At 35.8% G+C, this 21,426-nt stretch overlaps 2 protein-coding genes across 2 annotated transcripts; both read right to left on the minus strand.

The window, feature by feature from the left end:
- Positions 1 to 609: 609 nt before the first annotated feature.
- Positions 610 to 5,065, minus strand: LOC137825364 (NF-kappa-B inhibitor-like protein). The gene is made up of 9 exons (XM_068631038.1): positions 4,822 to 5,065; positions 3,238 to 3,404; positions 2,962 to 3,066; positions 2,714 to 2,770; positions 2,481 to 2,561; positions 2,210 to 2,244; positions 1,620 to 1,709; positions 1,349 to 1,508; positions 610 to 987 (listed from the first exon to the last, which is right to left on the minus strand). Exons 1-9 carry the CDS (start codon positions 4,967 to 4,969, stop codon positions 868 to 870), a joined length of 963 nt encoding a protein of 320 aa, XP_068487139.1. The 5' UTR covers positions 4,970 to 5,065; the 3' UTR covers positions 610 to 867.
- An 11,913-nt stretch (positions 5,066 to 16,978) lies between these two features.
- On the minus strand, positions 16,979 to 19,987 carry LOC150023049 (uncharacterized). Its single transcript, XM_090297690.1, has one exon. It carries the CDS (start codon positions 19,985 to 19,987, stop codon positions 16,979 to 16,981), a length of 3,009 nt encoding a protein of 1,002 aa, XP_090153816.1.
- Between the last annotated feature and the right edge of the window lie 1,439 nt (positions 19,988 to 21,426).

Below are 21,426 nucleotides of genomic sequence, written 5' to 3' on the forward strand. Positions count from 1 at the left end.
AACCAAAAATTATCAAAATACATTGTCATCTATAATATAAAATAACAATAAAATATGGTGCTTCTTTTATGGTTACAAATAAGTGTCATAAATTAAAAATAAAACCCAAGGGATATATAATATTAAATTTACAATTGACATTAACATTTGTGATTTACCTAAAAAATATAAACTAGGCAAACCAGTAAACGTTTGGATTGGACAAAATAATATTATAAAAATTTTAAGTCAAACTCAAATTTCTAGTTCATAAAATAAGGTTTTCATATACTATGAAATATCTTTATTATTAGTTGATGTCCAACAATAATAAACAATAAAAAAAAGGGAAAAGGGGAAAAGAATAATTGCATAAGAGAAGAGTTATAGTATGGATATTAGAGAATGGTTGAGTTATGGATTTGCATTGATTACTAACTCTAATGAGTTGGTAGTTATCAATAATTGAAACTTGATGTGAAAAGTAGTAGATGCAAGATGTTTATTACTATATCAAAGATCAATGATTAAGGATGTTCCTTCCATTCTTTTAGACTGTTTAGTGTGACAAGACAACATCATATGATATGATGAATAAAAGTGCATGTAATATTTTAAGAACACTTGATCTCTTAAATGGAATTAAATTAGCTTATAACTTTCAACAGTCAACAAATGTTGGTTTCAAAGACATGATATTAATACACTCTTTATTATTTACTGTGATAAAATAGCATCGTTCTAAATTCAACATAAGATGAATGTAGTGAAGGGTTGTAACCTGTGATCAGTGCTCAGCTATGGGTGCAGCTAAGCATTTCAAATGTTCCAAGATATAGTGAGTACTGAGTCAGGTACTCTGCTAAGTGCTGAGCATAGGAAAATACTTCAATTGTTTGATCCATCTTCACTTTCTGGAAATACCAACAGCAAGCCTTCGTTGTCTCTATAAACTTGCACCAGAGCAGCAGCCTTGTAGACAAACATTCCGAACATGGCTGGCACAAGCTAGGGTGAACAAGAGACAAGTATAAATAAATGACCAATGAATTTGATGAAAGTTTAATAGTAAGACTATGATTATTGGATAAACCACTCTATAAATACAAATAGAGGGAAAAAAAGATAAAATGAATTGAGCTTTCTTATAAGCTTATATCAAGTTATGTACTTGAGTTTTTAGAAAAATTAAATGAGATAACTTTTATAAAAGTTAAGTGTACAAGTTTATTTTAGCTTATATGAGAAGTTCAATTCATTTTACTTTCTTTTTTCTTCTTCTATAAGTGTTTATGCTGAAATTTATTCAAATGGAAAATGCTTAGTGGCTGAAGAAACATTTTTTGATACACATGCTGCCAAGGATTACCTGGAAATCAAAAAAGTCATTGGCAAAATGTTGATGAAACAGGGCCCAAAGTCCATATATTGTTGCTGGAATAACAAGCCTGGGAGAGGAAAGTGATATACTGATACCCTTGATTGACCTCTCCAAGAAATCTTCAAGGTCCTCACTTCTTATACCAATTCTGGTTAAGAAATATTTTTTTGCCCAAAACAAGGGATAAGAAAATGTCAACAACAGAGAATGTTAACTGGCACAATTACATCAAACTCAAAGCACAAGTTTTCATGTGTACTTCTTAGACTTCTTTTTCTTGAATATTTGAGGAACATTTTCCCTGGATATGTTGTCTGCATGTTGATACAAGAGTTGAAGGTACAAGCAACTGCATTGAAATGATATATCAGTTAAGTATAATAATAAGGAATGATAAGAACAGTTACATCTTCTTTTTTCTCTCCCACAAAGAGAAACAGTGATGAATAAATATCAACTAAGGCTCTAAGGTTATCTCCAATGCAAGAATCATACTATGAGATCTTATTTTACTTTATGTGGGTCATACCATGTCACATCATTTTTAAGATATTTTGCAAGTTTTGCTCCAATGCAAGAGTTTTATAGTACTCACTTTTATAATTTTTTGTTTACACTTCAATGCAAGTACAACCTTTATAAGATGAAAATATTTTTTTATTACCATGATCCAGGGTCTTAAATTTAAGACTCTTTCATGCCACATTAACATGCTCCAATGAAGGTTTCTTATAAGACTCAATTCTTAAACTTAAGACCTTATGCTCTAATAGTCTCACTAGAGTATCTTAAAGCATTAACAATTACTTCAATGAGACATAACCAATATGATAAAAGGCAATAACAAACCTGAAAAGTACACCGATCACATAACTTATAGCAGCCTACAAATTTAAGAGACAGGCACACATCAGTGAAGGAAATAATTAGAAACTTACACCTTGGGATAGTGTTTGAAGTTAAATCATTATGGTATAAGACACTGACATCCATCTAAAATTAGACTTGTCATGAAGAAAGAGAACAAAATTCAATGGTAAGAAGCACAAAAATGATCTGGTAATTACAATAGAAAATTGATGAGACTTTTTTTTGAGACAGCATGCAAATTAAAGTTTACCTGTACTGAAAAAATTACCAAGCAATATCCACTACATGCGAATCCAATACCCACAGATAGAAGTAGTAATTCCCTCTTGAGCTACAATTAAGAATAAAATTGAAAGAATAAGAAGCTTACACAACATCAGAACTTCTAATTGATCAAAACCTACAGCCTTGAGGTAAGAAAACACTGATGTCACTAACTTGAGCTAAAAAAGAACAATATCAAGGTCAAGAGAGGTATTGTACAGATTCATATTCGAGCATGTTCAGTTTCTTGCGCCTCGCGCTGCTGTCCTGCAAACTCTGTTGATATATGAAGTGAAGCATCCAACATTATTGGATGACTGAGTTATTATTTATTTACCCGAGAGAAGGTGAATTTGAAAAACATTTGAAAGAATAAAATGAGTTGCAACATATCAATTTCATAGTTCATATACAGTTTCCCACTTCCTGTCAATGGGATGTAAATGAAAAACTACTCCAAAGCATACCTTAGCAGTCACCTTCTTGTTTATTGGTGGAGAATTATCACCTGTTAACCACTCTTGGGTTCTTGTAAGTTTCAAAAAACCACCATCATTGTCAGTTTCTGTGATCTACAAATATTAGAAAAAGCAGACCAAATTGAATTACGTGACCAATGAATCAACATACAAAATTTGCAATGGATCAGTACAAGGCAAAAACCAGCCAAAACTGATACAATTGATCAAATGTATTAAATTGGATCGGATGATTTGAAATTAGAAACGAAGAGTCTACTGCACCTGCACTGTTTGTTGAGAAGTGTCATCAGTGAGTATGTTAATATCATTATCAGCAGAGTTTCTGAAATTTCTTCTCCATAATAAGTCAGAAGTTCTTGATATAAAATCGCCATTTAATTCTCTCTCCTTAAAAAATATTTGCAGGACATCCTCATCGGCACCACTCACTAAAAATATAAGTTTCAACCAATTAGATTTCAAAGAAACAAGGTCTACAGGTGACAAGAAAAAAGGATAAATTCCAAGATTAAATATTAATTGTACTGGGGCTAAAAGGATAGAAATAAACATGTATTTTTAATAAATATAGTAGCTACAAGGATGAGATATCTGCCAATGAATAATTAAGCCGCGACTGATTAGCAGTTTTTTTGTCCCATGTTCCCTCATGCAAGAGCCTTTTAGGTCTTCAGGAGTAGGCAATGCTTATACTTAGCTCTTGTCTTCAAATTTAATTTTTATTTACACCCTTTCATGAAAGGGCTCTATTTTTGGCTTGAGGATAGAACATTGTGTCAATTCTTATGCTTAGCTACCATGTACTGAAATTCAACGGATAACTAGGATTGAAGTCTTGCTTACTTTATCAAAGGAACTCCGATAGATACCATATCAATGACCAATTCTCCAAACAGCTTAAGCTATTAGGTTTTAAATCGCATGAATTGTTTTTAATATATCTAACAGAACATCAATGGAAAGAAGGACATAGATTTATAAAGTAAGTTGTGAAAAGAACATCCAACCACAATAGCTTTTTAATTAAGAGCTGGGGAGAAAATTTGCAAGTGTAATATAAATCTACAATATAACACATGTTTTAATAGAATAATAGTCAAAATGAATAACAATATTAAACATAAGAAAGGAAGCCATTAAATTCCCCCACAAATAACTGAAACAATTGTTTCACAACAGTCGTTTACTTGATTTGATGCACCCTCAAATTGAATGTATCAACAAACTACAAGTTCAAGAAAACTACACTTCAAATTTCTCTTCTTTCTAACGGTCCAACCTCATTCTCCTGCTATCCAAACTCCAAAAAGATACATTTACTTACATGAGATAATGTTTTCAGTCAATCTTAAACCTAGCTATCATGCAATGTAACAAAAAAAATGGATTTTTTTTAAATGATCCAACCACGGTAATATATTTTCTAAGTTTTCCCAGACAAAATATTCAATGAGGAGCTAGCAAGTCAGAATTATTATTTTTAAAAACCAAATGTTCTTAATAGCAAAGATTAGAGTGTCTTCAATTAATCTTTACAATCCAGAATCTAAGTTAACAAACTGTAATACAGAGTATCTCCAAATTAAAACTCAAGATGGTGTTTCTCCAGCAGAGGGAAACACTGTTCAGAGTTCAGACAAATGATATGTGTATACAAGTACTTACAACCATGAGAATTGTGGCAGTGCACAGTTTCCATTCTGAGTTTGAAACAGCATGTCCAATTGCCTATTACCCATTTCCCCAAACCCCTTATCCTCTCAAAAGATGCTAACTTTCTCAGCAAAGGATAAAAAGAAGTAATGAAACAAGTCCAATCGGGACCCAAGAAACAGAGTGGCTAACCTGAAGGAGGACCAGCTCTTACAGTTAGCACTGAAACCAGGGGAGTGGTTGTGGAAGAAGCATATGGGAAACGAGAAAATGCAGAGACTTTTGGGAACTGAAGGCTGTAACAAGTGGGGGGTAATGTAATCTTCGAAAGGGTCTCCATGGCCTAGATGGAATGGAACCCCCACAATCTGAACCACCTTACCCGCAACAGCACCACCTTTGAAAAAATAGATTCTAACAAAAGTGTACCAAATTTTAATCATTATTATAATTTTGGACTCTGATTTTTATGTATATTGGCTTTGGTTCTTGTTTTTCCACTCCTTCGATTGTAAACCAAGGATTCAGTGAATATAAATTGACAGATTATGTGAGATAAAAATTTGATAATTTTCAATTATTGCAATTGGTTTGGAAAGTAAAATTTCATTTTTTTTCCTCTAAATTTAATGCAGTATGTTATTATAAGAGTAAGTTATTCTTTAGAAATGTTAATCTTTCATAGGTTGAATCATGGTAATTTCTAATTTAAATAATTAGCTTATGATTAACATTATTATTTTTATGCTTTTAATTTTTAATATGTTAATTATTAAACATCTTTTTCAAAGTAATAACTATTGTCCCTTGTGTTTCAATTCAATTTCACCCCCTGCTTTCGAGTTGCTATGCAAATTGTAATTTTTATTTTATTTTAAGTTCAAATTCTATGTTTAAGTTTTAACAGATTTTTTCAAGGAATCTAATTTTAAAAAAAAATGGGCATTCCAAGTTAGAATTTATTCTGATTTTGTCGAGGTTCCAGTTTTACTTTTTTGCAGTATTTCTCGTGCTGTATTCAGAAATAGTACGTGAAACTAACTAGTTGTACTGTGCACCAATTTTGCTGTTGGTGATGCCAATTCTGGCCAATACCTAAATGTTTTGAGGCGATTACTTCTTGCACCATACCGTATAAGCACCCAATTTTAGTATGAATAGAGAAAAAACCTTTAAATAAAATGGAATACATATAAAAATACACTCTAGACTTCCTTTTTCAGAATTTTTTGTATTAGAAATTTTCTTATCTAGAATGAGATTTTGATTTTGTTTCTGAAATTTTATTTTCATAACACAATAATCTCTTCCAAAAAAAATTTTAAAATGTATTATTTTTAATTTTAGATTTTTATTTCTGGAATGAAGGACAATTTTTTGAAATTTAAAACTATGTAAAGTGCATGTTGAAAAAGGTTGGGTGTAGGAAGAATTTGCCATGTTGATGGATTTTGAAAGAATATGAGCTGCTTCTTCCTGCCCCCGCATGACTTATTCTGACACCCATACTAAATGGAATTTACTATTATATCCTTCGGAAAATAATTTAAAAAAACTCTAAACATTTTACCATTACTTTACCCTTTGCTCTCTATCTCTCTCCTCTCTTCTATCACCTCACGACACCTCCCTCCACGGCTTTTGTATTCCGACACACTTTCTGTAGCAAAATTGGCTTTAAAACGAACAAAAATTGGTTTTCTAAGGCGAGAGTAATCACTGTCCGTAAGGACTTATTCGCGATATATTGCGCAAGTCCTCTCAGGATACAACAGGAACTTCTTGGTAATTTCCGATGATCAGAACTAGCAAGGTACTTTCTAGGAGTAAAACACAATAAACCCATATCTATTATAATGGAATGTTATAATTTAAAAAGAAAGAAAAGAGAAGAGGAAGAAGAATGCACGGTGGTGAGTGTTGTGAGGAAGAAGAAGAGAAGGATGTGCAGAGTAAGCCAGTGTGTTTGAGCATTCTCGTGCCTCTTATTTATAGGCAAGGAGAGAAGCTCAAAACCCACGAAAAAGGGGATATGGAGAATTTTGTTCCGGCAGTTCGGAGGTGACGCCGGAGACGCGCCGGAAATGGTGGAAGGCCACCACAACAGAAGGAAACGTTCCAAAAAACACTTTCAAACTCAAAGGCACGAACTTGAAACAAAAAGCGAGTGGAGAAACAGATCGCAGGAAAAAATGGAGGAGATCCCGCGGTGTATGTCAATCTGCAACGACTCTGAATGTGCACTGCAACGGTTCACTTTCTTCTTCAATATATATATAACGCATATTGTGCTCTGCAAGTGTTCACTTTCTTCTTCATATGTAACACATATTTACAACACCTCATCTACAGTTCTTGCATTTTTGTGGTGATTTTTCTCAAGTTTTTAAAGCGTTTCATTCTTTGCTTGCGATTATGTGGTTGTAGAGGTGAATTTTTGCATTTTTTTAGTATTTTGTTGCAAAGTTTAATGTTATTTGGTTCCTATTTTTTGCATTTAGAACTACAAATTATGTAAATCAAGAGCATTTTTTTAAAAAAACATCTATCGACATAATTTAAAATTAATTTAAAAATTAAATAATACTTAATTCATTTGATAATTAAAAAATAATTTTTAAATTGAATAATCCATGACTCATTTGATAATTCAAAAGTAGCTATTAGATTAAATAATTCATAACTCTGATTGTGTAATCCATAACTCATACTTTAAAATATTATCGATATTATAAGTTATCGTTACCATTGGCGACTGCATGTTTCAGATAATATTAGGAAATGGCCAGGTTTAGAACAAATGGGATATGGCCAGGTCTAGAACAAATGGGATCGCGTAGTATTATCCGAAATGGCTAATAATAGGACTTCCATCATGTGAGTTTGTGTGTTAGGTATGCAAGATATTTTCAGCCTGCAACGTGAGATAAAGCAACAAAAGCTTAAATGATAAGGTAATGGTGTCTACACTCTCCCTCTTCTTCCTTCAGGTCGTCATGGAGACTTTAATATTTTCATCTAAAGTGCTGTTTATGTTGTTTAGTGGAATTCACGGATATCACCAAAAAAGTCTTAAAAAGAAAGTCTCAAAATGTGATTCGAATCCCTCTGTCCCTCTTTAATCAAACTAAAAGCAAATCAAAACTAGTTACATTAACATGAATTTGTGTTCACTAGTATATCATAGTACGGTCTAAACCAGTTTTCAGAGTTACCATACTATCCCTGTGTTACTGATTCTAAGTTGTAATATTATAAACTAGTTTTGAAAGCTGCCAAGTACCCCATCAACAAAATTCAACCATCTAATTATAAATATACAAGATCAAATGATTAAAAGCTGTGATAATAAATTTGGCATTAATGTGTGGATGTCGGAGCCTGAGTAATTTTGATCCACTCGATACACAATTCGTTTTTGTACTGGTAGTCTCCGAATTCTTCAAAGTTCTTTTTCTTCTACGCGCATGTTCCGCCAGTTGGTGGGATACCTGCGATTGCACTCCGACGCTTAAGTCAGTGCTAGTGATTGGTCTATTCTCTTAGGATCTGAAAAACGTACATTCCCCCCCCCCCCTTCATAAGTCTTATTTATAGGTTGACTTGGGTCTCTTCCCGCGTGGGCTAGATAATCAATTCACTAAGACGTGTGTAGTGGTCTCCAGGTCGTGTGTAGTGGCTTCCTGATATCACGGGAGTGTCTTTTGCAGTGTGCCCTTGATTCATTCAAAGTTAGTTGTAACTGCTTTCTTGTCACGTATTTATCATGTTATATTATTAATTCATATCTTCGGTTGTTCGGAGTCCGACTGATACAAGTATCATATTTAAAAAAGAGTAATCTATGCAGCTTACATATAACACAACAGACCTAAATATCACGTTTAATAGACAGGGAAAAGAGGGATGATACTAATGGTGATCACCTCCGCAATGGTGGTACATAAGCAGAAATTGGAGTTGCGCAACATGTTACTTTGGCAGGTACTACCAGCAGATTGAACATGTTACTTTGGCAGGTATGACCATAAACTTGAGACCTTCTATATCACATCAAAGCACTAACAGAAAATGCAATCTACAATTATCGAATTGCGAATTGCCAAACAAACTTTTGAATTCTGATCATAATTAGATTCAAAGATTATGAAAAGGAGCCTTCAAATAAATCACATAGAGCTGACCATATAAGTGTAGTTAAATAGGCTTTAAAACGAACAAAAAATGGTTTCCTGAGGCATGAGTAATCATTGTCCGTAAGGACTTATCCGCAGTGTATTGTGCAAGTCCCCCAGAATACAACAGAAACTTTCCGGATATTTCTGAGGATCAGAACTAGCAAGTTACTCTTTAAAAGAGTAATACCCAATGGAACCCAAGGTTTTATAATATTAAAATAATCTAATAAAGATGAGAGAGAAAACTAAAAATTAAAGGTGATAGGAAGAGGAGTTTCAGGTGGTGTTGGGTGAAGAAGATGAGTGAGAGTTGTGTCTTTTGAGGCAAAGGGTTGCGGCTTTTATAAATGAAGAAAGTAACCGCATCCCACTACATGAGCAACTCTGCTTCCATGGTCAAGGCGGTTCCGAGCATTTTGCGGAGAGAAAGACTACGTCTTCCCGGAGAGTGCGGAGCAGATTGGATCTATTGAGAGCACACACGTTCTGAAAGACCCATTCAAGGTAGGAACCGTTACTGGAGGTCCCCTTAGGTTGCGGAACGTTGGGACTCTATCCCACGTTCAACCTTTGAGAAACGAGGGTTCCGAGCGTTGGTCCTCTACGAACGAGGGTATCGGAGGTTTGTTCGCTCACTCAGATTTCCGTTTCTGCACATGCTCTGTTTCTAGGTTTTCTGTTTTGCAATATTATAGAATCTGTTTTACAAAAAGAGATTTTGTTTTACAACAATCCCCCACATATTGCAAAAGATAAAGAGAAAAAGAAAATAAATTTCTGGGTTCATCTAAGATGTAATGCATCAGATCTGGTATAGCAAGCTATATGAACCAGTCTTAGATTGATGAACGTAACACATAGTGTAGTTGGTATAGCGAGCTATATGAACCAAGACACTTAGTATGTGTTAGAGGTTTATCAGTCACAATACACCCCCACATTACTTGTTGTTATCACTGTGTTGCGCTACTAGGCCTTGCGCGTGCCCGGTATTCATGAGTGTTATAGAGATCTTGCCAAGATCTCATGCAAGTGGCCCCACTTGACACTCATATAGGTGATTTCGTCAAGTGTATGCTGCAAATTATACACCACCCATAAGGGATATGAAAATCATTAAAACTTTGTAAATCGTTAAAACTCTTTTACCTCTGAATTTTAACCACAAAGTTTATCCTCTCGATATGCAGTATCTAACACTTTCACACACACCATAGGAATGGACAAAATTGATTTTAAATCAATATCAGTGCTAGCAGAACTAATAAGTTACTTGTTTTTACCCATATGAACCTTATTCATGGGATCTCCAATCACAAAGGTTGGGTTTCCATCACTTGTTTGTTTGCAAGTGGCTTAAGTCCCATTTTCCTCGATGTTTCTAAAATCATTTTTCTCCCTAGGGGTTTTGTCAGAGGATCTGCCAGATTCCGTTCTGACTTGACATAGTCAATAGAAATTGTTCCACTCTTTAACAACTGTTTCACCAAATTATGTCTCAATTGTATATGTCTATTCTTTCCATTGCAGCTTTTATTTTTAGCTATAGCTATTGCCGATTGGCAATCACAATGCATTGATACAGATGGGGTTGGTTTCATTCCTAAAGGAATGTTTGCTAAGAAGTTTTTCAACCACTCAGCTTCACTACCAGCCATTTCTAGAGTAACAAACTCAAATTCCATTGTTGATCTTGCAATAATAGTTTGCCTGGCTGATCTCCATGTAACTGCACCACCCCCAAGTGTAAATACATAACCACTAGTGGATTTTGTCTCATCTGAATCAGAGATCCAGTTAGCATCACTGTACCCTTCTAACACAGCGGGAAATCCACTATATTCAATGGCATAATCCATTGTACCTCTCAAGTATTTCATGAGTCTCGCAAGTGCTTCCCAATGATCCTGACTAGGACATTGAGTGTATCTACTCAATCTACCTACTGCATAAGCAATATCTGGTCTAGAAAAGCTCATTAAATGCAATAAGCTCCCAATTATCTGGGCATACTTAGTTTGAGAAATAGATTCTCCTCTGTTCTTCTTTAATTTAGAGTTAGCATCATAAGGGGTACTCACTGACTTAAAGTCATAGTAACCAAACTTCTTTAGAAGTTTCTCAGTGTATTTTTCTTGGGATAGTAATATACTATCTCCCTTCCTTATGATTTTAACTCCTAGAATCACACTTGCTTCACCCATGTCTTTCATCTCAAACTTAGATCCAAGAAACAATTTTGTTTTAAAAACTATATCATTGCATGTACCAAAAATTAGCATGTTATCCACATACAAACATATAATGACATATTCACCATTTTTCAGATCTAGAATACACACATTTATCAGCATCATTGGTAGAAAAACCTTCACAAAGTAAAACATTATCAAGTTTTTCATGCCATTGTTTTGGTGCTTGTTTCAAACCATACAAAGATTTTAAAAGTTTGCATACTTTTTCCTTTTGACCTGAGACTACACAACCTTCAGGTTGAGTCATATAAATTTCCTCTTCTAATTCACCATTCAAAAAAGTTGTTTTAACATCCATTTGGTGAATTACTAACTTATGGATAGATGTTAAGGCTAGCAATACACAGATAGAGGAAATCCTAGTAACAGGTGCAAAAGTATCAAAGTAATCTATGTTATGTTTTTGAGTAAACCCTTTAGCTACTAATCTTGCTTTATATTTCTCTATGGATCCATCAGGATGGTACTTCTTCTTAAAGATCCACTTACAACCAATGGGTTTTGCTCCTTTAGGCGGATCTACTAAGGTCCACGTATTATTTTTCTTTATTGAATCAAGCTCAGTTTTAATGGCCTTATCCCAATGTTTAGCATCAGGAGCACTAGTAGCTTCTACAAAACTTATTGGATCATTCTCAACTAGATAAGTATAAAAGTCATCTCCAAAAGATGTTTCCTTTCTCTGTCTTTTACTTCTTCTAACATCCTCACTCAAGGTATCACTAACACTATCTATAGGTTGTTCAGATGTACCACTACTCTTTAGCGGAAAGATGTGTTCAAAGAACTTAGCGTTTTTTGTCTTTACTATAGTGTAGCGTTCAATTATATCACTATTAAGAACTAGAAACCTATAGGTAGCACTATGTTCTGCATATCCTAAGAACATACAATCAGATGTTTTAGAGCCTATTTTCCTTTTCTTAGGATAAGGTAACATCACTTTAGCTAAACTCCCCCACACTCTTAGGTATTTCAGATTAGGTTGATAACCTTTCCACAACTCATAGGGTGTTTTACCAATTTTCCTATGTGGTATCCTATTTTGTTAAAAACACGCAGTAAGCAAAGATTCACCCCATAAATTATCAGGAGCATTAGAACTAATAAGCATGGCATTCATCATTTCTTTAAGAGTCCTATTTTCCCTTTCAGCTACTCCATTAGACTCAGGTGAATATGGTGGGGTTACTTCATGAATAATACCTTCTTTTACACAATAGTCATTAAATAAAACATAGTCACCACCTCTATCTGATCTAATTCTCTTAATTTTCTTATTAAGTTGATTTTCTACTTCCGCTTTATAAGTTAAAAATATGTCAAAAGCTTCATCCTTATGTTTAATTAAATACACTTTGGTGTATCTAAAAAAATCATCTATAAAGGTTACAAAATGATTTTTACCACCTCTAGACATGGTTTGTTTTAAATCAGCAAGGTCGGTATGAATTAAACCAAGAATTTCAGTTTGACGTTCTATAGAGTGACATGTTTTCTTCGTTATTTTAGATTCTACGCATACATCACATTTACTACTTTGTTTGTCATGCATGTTGATTAATCCTAGTCGTTGCAATTTTATAACATACGAAGAATTCACATGTCCTAATCTAGCATGCCATATATCATACAAGTCAACAATATAAGCAGAAGATTTAGATTCATTCATAATTTCAGAAATGTTTAATACAAAAAGGCCTTGATCACAATATCCCTTTCCCACAAAAACATTGTTTTTTGTCATAACAATCTTGTCATATTCAAATGACACTTTAACCCCAACTTTGCTTAGTAATGCCACAGAGACCAAATTAACTCTAATTGATGGCACATGTAGCACATCATTCAAAGCTAGAGTTTTACCAGATGTGAGCTTCAGAAGAACTTTTCCTTTTCCTAGGACAGGAGTTGTCCTGGAGTCACCGAGATATACTTGTTCTTCTCCATCCCCCACACTTGTGTAGGAGGTGAACACATTTCTGTTTACACAGATGTGTCTGGTAGCCCCAGAGTCTACCACCCATTTGCTCACATTTGTCACAAGGTTTACTTGTGAAACGACTGCCACAATAGTATCTTCCCCTTCGGCTAGATTTTCCTTTGGAGGATAGTCGTTTTTAGCCTTATGTCTGCACTGAGGTGCATGATGGCCTGGCTTTCCACAGACAAAGCAATTACCTTTTTTCTTGAAAGTGGGGTTAGTTCCACTGGGACGAGAGAATTTGTTATTAGGTTTCTTTTTGTGATCAAATTTTTTTCTCGTACCTTTTTGGAGCTGGTTTGTCTTCTATCACCACTAGTACAAAAAGGTAAATTAACGACGGTTAAAATCGACATTTAAAGACGGTTCTGGAACCGTCGTTATTACCGGCGTCGTTAAAAGGTATGGTTTTTTAACGACGGTTCCCATAACCGTCGTTAAAACGCGCGACTTATAACGACGGTTCCCACAACCATCGTTAAATGTTGCGCTTTTTTGATTTAAAAAATTGAAGGCACTTTTAAAGACGGTTCCCATAGGAACCGTCGTTATAAGTATGGCTTTTAAAGACGGAACCGTCGTTATATGTCTTGATTAAAAAAAAAATCTTTTAAAAATCTCAAATAACCTGCTTAAAAAGTTTTCAATTCCAGAAAATAAAAACATTTCAAATCATAATTTAAATATAAAAATTAAATACAACAAATTATAACATTATAAAAAAAAGTTTGGTAGTATATAAAAAAATTTGTCATTGTAATTATTTATCTATACTAGAGTGTTATACATGGTTACAAAATACTTTGACCATGTTGTTCTCACATACTCCAATGCTTCTAAATCTAGCGGGTGTTGGTCGTTGAACAATTGTGACATTTGAAATATTTTGAATTAGTGCATGAATAATAAATCTCAAATTTTAAAGTGTTTATTGTATTGAGGTATTACCTTATCCCAACCTTTCTTAATTTCAGCTTGCAAAATAGTCAACATCCACTGCATAACATAATAATCACACTCATAATTTTCAGGTTGCCTGTTGGACTGCATGTGAAAATAAATGTATTAAATGAATGAGTGAAACACATTAAATTAAGTAAACAAATATACTCTAAATACCTTAAGGTACATCCAAGTGAGTTTTTGTGCGTTTGAAGTTCTCCTCCCACACAACATATTATATCCAGAGTAAGCACTAAAATAATAAGATTTCATGTTAGAATACATAACATTATATAATATATAAGTAATAATAAATGTTAAAGGAAACTGTCGTACCTATCTATAATGTTTTTAAAATAGGCATGAGGTTTTTTATGCAAGGAGAAAAACCATGCAGCGGTATGATCTTGAACAGATATGATCAATAGTTGCCAATGACGCCTGTATAACAAATCAGTTAATTAGTTTATCTTATTTCAATAATTTATTAAAACTTATTTAATAAATAAGAACTTACTCATGGATGTACGGAGCAAAATAAATGTGTTTTCCACCATTCTTTAAGGCGGTGGTGATGTATGTTTGTGTTTCCGACTTCTTGTTTCCAATTGATTGAGTGATTTGAGGGTCTAAAAACCCATATATATTGTGTTTCCCCTCATCAAAGCATAATCCAGAAAGATACCTAAATTTCAATAAGTTAGTACTAATATATTTAATAAATCAAAAGTATAAAGATTTTAAAATTTGAACTTACATCATGCATAATTGCAGAACTGTTATGTTAATCTCTTGATCTCCGGATGCAAGGTCCAACAAATCAGACATGTGAACGTACAACGGTAGATTACTATGCCTTCCAAATACATTGGCATCCCATGGAACCTCTAAGACGGTTGTATCTAAAGCTGTAGCAACTTCCACCAATGCCGCCAAAGGATCATCAATGGAGACTATTTTCTTCTTTCCCAAAGGCAGATTTGTCTTAGGTTCCTGCTACTCATCAAAACAAAAAAATACTTAAATTAGTTAGAATGTAATATATCTGATATATAATTCTATTAGTATTAGTGCAAATATATACCATAGAGGCTATAGGTCTGACGAGATGTCTAGGCCAGACAACGAAAGTATGTAATGCCTCTGCCACAATTGTCACCTCTGATGTCGGCATAGGAACTGCAAGATCACCATAAAGGACCTTCTCCACCGTGACCTTCATGAAATTAGAAGGAAGAGGCACATTGTGTAACATTGTGACCCCTTCATAACACTTACCCAAGGCAACGAATCGGGTCAAAGAATTACACTCAACATATAGTTCGCATTGGCTAGTTGAGCCAAAGTCATCCCCTGATAGATCAACTGCCGAACAACTCCCTTTAGTGCTGACTTTCTTAATAGGAGGCGGAGGTGGTTCATCTTCTACCATAGTAGGTGGTTGCTGTGAGTGTCCTAAACCCTCCAACCGCTTTTTGAACTCCATTTCCATTCGCGCACTAAACTCCTCCATGAAGCTTTCTTTAAGCTCTTGAGTTACCTCAGCCTTTAACTGCTCACGTAGTTGTAGTAAATACTCTTGGCTAGGTTCATTGGAAAATTGTTCCTTGCTGTGTGATGGAGTTCCAAAGTATGACCGAATCCCAACCCCATATCTAGCTACACGAACACGTCCAGGGTGTTCAGGTCGTCCGAGAGCAACATTAAGAATATCATTGCGACCACATGGTTTAAAAGTCCCTTGTGTTGATTGCTCATTAAGAGAATCCTAAAACAAATGAAAAGAAATTGACAAACTTCAACACATTGAATTTAAAATAACACATTGAAAAGAAATTGTCAAACTTACAATGCGTTCAACTGTTTGTTCTGTAGACTTAGAACTCCATGTCCCTAATGTGTTTATACGGGCACCCTTCCACATCTCATGTCGGAGTGGTGGGGATGGAGGTCTTAAAGAATCTACACTATTCATTTCCTCAATGGAAGTAGAACGTGCTTTCTTCTTTTCTTCAAGCATCTTCTGCTCTAGCAACTTATAACCACCACGAGACAATAAGTGTGGGGTATCATTATGTGCCTGATTGGCTTTTGCTTTGTTCCGAACCTCCTATCATAACACTCAAAATTTAGTAATACGTTAATATAAACTATATTCAAATATAAAAGTGATACTAACCTGCCATTTTTCAGTTTGTCGAATATTGACAAACTGCTGCCAAGTTTCTTCATCAATGGATGCATATTTTGCACAAGGATTTTCTTCTTTCATTTTCCCATATATATAATCTGTTGTCAATTTTGATTTGAACTGACGAAACTTGACACCCACATCAGAAAGAACCTTCGCTTTCAAGGTTTCCACATTCGGGATGTTGTAATGCATCTACATTGTTTGAAAGAATTAGTTCATAAACAAAAACAAAGTATAAAAGAACTTTAGATTGAGCAAAGTAAAAACAGTTACATACCAGAATATCTTGCCAAATCATGTTTTTCTCGTGGTCAGTCACGTGATCCCAGGACTGAGTTAAGATAGAGATCCTTTCATGAGATAGTACTCCGAGATAACTCCTATATTTCTTTGCTTGTTGCCCAGTGGGCACACCAGTGTGGATATCAATAGACAAAGGTATTTTGTCATCTTTAGTTATCTTCTTAAACATATTCTTCAATCTTGTAGGTCCTCTACTAGATTTTGAATGGGAAACTTTATCATCTGCCATGTTCATGTTATCAAAAAAATATAATAAGCATCAAGAATATGAAATATAATGAAAATGAAATATATTGTAAAACTAAACATGAATGACATGTACATACAAATATAAATTCCTTCATCATGATCATTTCGAGTTGCATGTACAACATCAGCAACATCCTCGTACTCTTTATTGATGGTCGTTCTTGTAAGTGATTCAATCTCACAAATGTCATTGTTTGTATCTTCTGGGTCATTATGTTGTTTTTTTTCCATGTAGCACAACAGACTAGTGGTCAGACGTAGGATCTTGGATATAGAAAACTTGGGAAGCTTGATGTGCCATTATAAATGGTTCGTCATGATAACCTATCTTTCGAAAGTCAACCAAAGTCATTCCTGATTCATCAACTTTGACACCAGTCTTATTGTCAACCCACTTGCATTTGAAAACAGGTACAGTAAACTTGGTATAATTAACTTCCCAAATCTCTACTATGACACCATAATAAGGCATTGATCCCACAACAGGATTTTGATCCTTTGCAGTTGAAAACTGCATAGACTCTGCCTCCAAGGTGACTCCGCTATTTTGCACTGTACTCCTATCATCTCGAGACTTTGTGTAAAACAAACAACCATTTACTTCATAGCCAGAACAACATAAAACATCAAATTTGAGACCGTTTGCAAGCCATGTTAATGTTTCAGATGCTGATGGATCATTCATTATTTGTTGCTTAAACCATGACATGAAAGTTTTGTTATGCTCAATTAACACCCATTTTTCTGATTGTCTTGGATTTTTATATTTGACAATGTCTTTGTGTGTATCTAAGTATGGTAACACCTCATCAGTGTTATTCAAGATATACAAGTGTGCTTGCAGAACCTCTTCTCTAGATTTGCTAATGACATGTACACCTCTTGAAGATTTACTTATGAATCTACGAGAGTGCCAACCTTTTTCAGGAACTCCTATACATTTGGCTTTTGACATGTACTCGGAACAAAACTCAATAGATTCTTCTGAAATGTATCTTTCAATAATGGAAGCTTCTGGACGACATTGATTCTTCACATATCCCTTCAAAATCTTCATGTATCGTTCAACTGGATACATCCATCGCATATAAACTGGCCCACACAATCTGATTTCTCTTACAAGATGAACAACCAAGTGTACCATAATATCAAAAAAAGATGGAGGAAAAAACATCTCGAGTTGACACAAGATAACAATTATTTCTTCTTCAAGTTCATCTAACTTCTGAGAGTCAATCTCTTTACTACATATGGAATTGAAAAATGAACATAGTCGAGTGATTGTATGCCTAACATTTTTGGGCAAGATTCCACGAATAGCCACTGGTAATAATTGTTGCATTAGAACGTGACAATCATGTGACTTTAAGCCAATTAGTTTCAAATCATTCATAGATACAAGACTCTTCACATTTGAAGAGTAGCCTTGTGGTACCTTAACACCTTTAAGACATTCACAAAAACTTGTTTTCTCTTTCTTTGACAAAGTGTAACACGCTGCAGGCAAGTATGTACGTTTACCAACTTCTCTCGGTGCCAATTCCTCTCGTATATTCATTTCAATCAAATCCAGACGTGCATTCACACCATCCTTTGTTTTCCCTTTAATGTTCAGAAGTGTTCCTATTAGACTGTCACACACATTCTTCTCTACGTGCATTACATCTAGGCAGTGTCTAACATCCAACTTACACCAATACGGAAGATCAAAAAAGATTGATCTCTTCTTCCATATTTCACTCACCGTTTGCTTCTTCTTCATTTTTCCAAAAGTCACATTAACATTTTTTATTTTTTCATAAATTTCAACACCACTTAAGGGAGTGGGACAAATGTCATGTTCTTGGTATCCGTTAAAAGCTTTTTTCAATCGACGATACGGATGATATTTCTTTAGAAATCTACGATGCCCAAGATACACGGTTTTTATTCCATGTTTCAACTGCTCATAAGATGTCTTGTCTTGACATATTGGACATGCTCTATGGCCTTTCACACTATAACATGACAAGTTCCCATATGCAGGGAAGTCATTGATAGTACAAAACAACATTGCATGCAATCGGAAAGATTCATTTTTAAACGTGTCAAACACATCAACCCCTTCATTCCACAATAATTTCAAATCTTCAATCAATGGATTAAGATAAACATCTATGTCATTTCCAGGTTGTTTTGGACCATAGATCATCATAGATAACATCATGTATTTGCGCTTCATACACAACGCAGGAGGTAAGTTGTAAATCATTAACAAAACGGGCCATGAACTATGATTACTACTTAAATTTCCAAAGGGATTCATTCTATCAGTTGCCAATCCAAGTCTTAAGTTTCTTGATTCTTTTCCAAATTCAGGAAATTCTTTATCAATATTCTTCCACTGCAAAGAATCAGCAGGATGACGAAGTAATCCATCACATTTTCTATTATCTGCATGCCACCTAAGGTTTTTAGCGTCATCTGCATTTGCAAACAAATGCTTAAGCCTTGGAATTATCGGAAGATACCAAACAACCTTAGCAGGAGGACCTTCCTTTGTCAATTCATCAATTTCATCATTTTGACCAACCTTAACCTTATAGCGTGACAAACCACACCTGGGACATCTTCTTAAATCTTCATACTCATTTCTGTATAAAATACAATCGTTAGGACATGAATGTATTTTTCTATACTCCATACCCATTGGACAAAGTATTTTTTTCGCCTCATAATTTCGATTGGGCAAGGTATTTCCTTCTGGAAGCATATCCTTAAGCAATTGAAGCAATTCTGTAAAACTTTTGTCGGTCCATCCATTCATTGCCTTCAAATTCATCAACCTTAACACTGCTGATAATCGTGTGAAGTTAGTTGAACCAGGATACAAAGGAGTCTCTGCATCATTAGACATATTTTCAAAAACTACATTAGCAAATGATTCTGCTCCCACATCACGTATCATGTCTTCTAATCTATCATCCATTGAGAAATTAACTTCCTCCGAACCTCCGTGCACACTTGGCAAGTCTAACAATTCACCATGCCACGTCCATGTTGTATAACTTTTCAAAAATCCATCACACAAAAGATGTTCTCTAATTTCAGAAACAGTCAATATCCTTCCATTTAAACAATTGATACAAGGGCACCTTATCCTTACTCCATTCTTATAACTAACGGCATTATATTCTGTGAATTGTATGAACTCTTCCACCCCTTTTTCATAAGTATCACTTATTCGTGATGTATTAATCCAACTCTGATCCATAGAACTGCTAAACTAAGAACCAATACTTTCAATATGTAATCATGAAAAAATAAAACAAAAGTGCCGAAGGTCGGACACCTCCAGACTCAGAACCAGTGCGTTCAATATGTCAAAACAATATATAATTACTGAAAATTGTCGAAGGTCGGACACCTCCGGACTCAGAACTAGTGCGTTCAATATGTCAAAACAATATATAATGACTGAAAATTGCCGAAGGTCGAACACCTCCGGACTCAGAACCAATGCGTTCAATATAAACAATTAATATCAAAATCAAAACGAATACTTTCAAAATATAGGTGATAATAAATAAGAATACACTAACCTTAAATGGATGGGCGGTCACGACAAGCGGTTGCAGCAAGGAGTCAGTGGTCACGGACGTGCGTCGCGGCACAGGTCGGTCGTCACGTAGTCGTGGACGGCGGTCGCAGGTGCAACGACAGAGTCGGCCGGCGGTTGCTGGAACGGTCAAGGTGGTGTCCGTCGGGCGGTTGTTCGCGGCAAGGGCACGGGCGGTGCGGTCACGACAGGGGGTCGCGAGCGGTCGCGGTCGTCGCGGTCGCGGTCGTCGCGGTCGCGGGGCCCGGTCGCGGTAGGGACGGTGCGGAGTCGCGGCAGGGGCACGGGCGGTGCGGTCACGACAGGGGGTCGCGAGCGGTCGCGATCGTCGCGGTCGCGGGGCCCGGTCGTGGCAGGGACGGTGCGGAGTCGCGCAGGAGGTCGCGGTCGTGGGGCCCGATCGCGGCAGGGGCGAGCGGCAGCGGCGCGGTGGGGAGTCGCGCGGGGGTCGCAAGCGCTGCGGATTCGCGTGGTCGCGGTCGTCGCCGGTGTGAGGGTTGCGGTCGGCGCAGTCGGCGGCAGGGCTGTCAGGTCGGCGGACGGTCGGACGTCAGCGGTGGAGCTCGGTCGTCTACGGGTGTGAGGGTTGCAGAGAAGAGTTTGTGAGAAAGAGTGTGAAAGAATTGGAGAGAGTGTGAGAAAGAGGGGGAAAAAATCAACTCTGAAACTTTTAACGACGGTTCTTGAAGAACCGTCTTTGAAACTTCACTTTTAACGACGGTTCTTGGCGCGAACCGTCGTTGTATGTTTAGCGTCTGGTTTTAACGACAGTTCTGGTGCGAACCGTCGTTAAAAGTCTGAAAAAATTTGAAAAAAATTACAGGAATGCCACCGCGTCGTTTTTAACGACGGTTATCACTAAACCGTCTTTAAAGGATGTCGTTATTGAAGAATTTTGTACTAGTGCACGTTTGCTTTGGCAGAGAAAGCTTTGGCCTTTGCAGCAGCGCACTCCTTCCTGTTTGTGTCTTCGATGATGATGTGGGTGATCAAATCTGATAGAGACATCTGTTTTTGTCTGTGCTTCAGTTGTTGTTTGTAATCCGTCCAAGACTGCGGAAGCTTTTCGATCAAGAGTTCAGACACGAATTCAT

The sequence above is a fragment of the Phaseolus vulgaris genome, chromosome 11 (assembly GCF_051622355.1).
Source record: "Phaseolus vulgaris cultivar YP4 chromosome 11, ASM5162235v1, whole genome shotgun sequence".
In the NCBI taxonomy this organism is placed as follows: domain Eukaryota; kingdom Viridiplantae; phylum Streptophyta; class Magnoliopsida; order Fabales; family Fabaceae; genus Phaseolus; species Phaseolus vulgaris.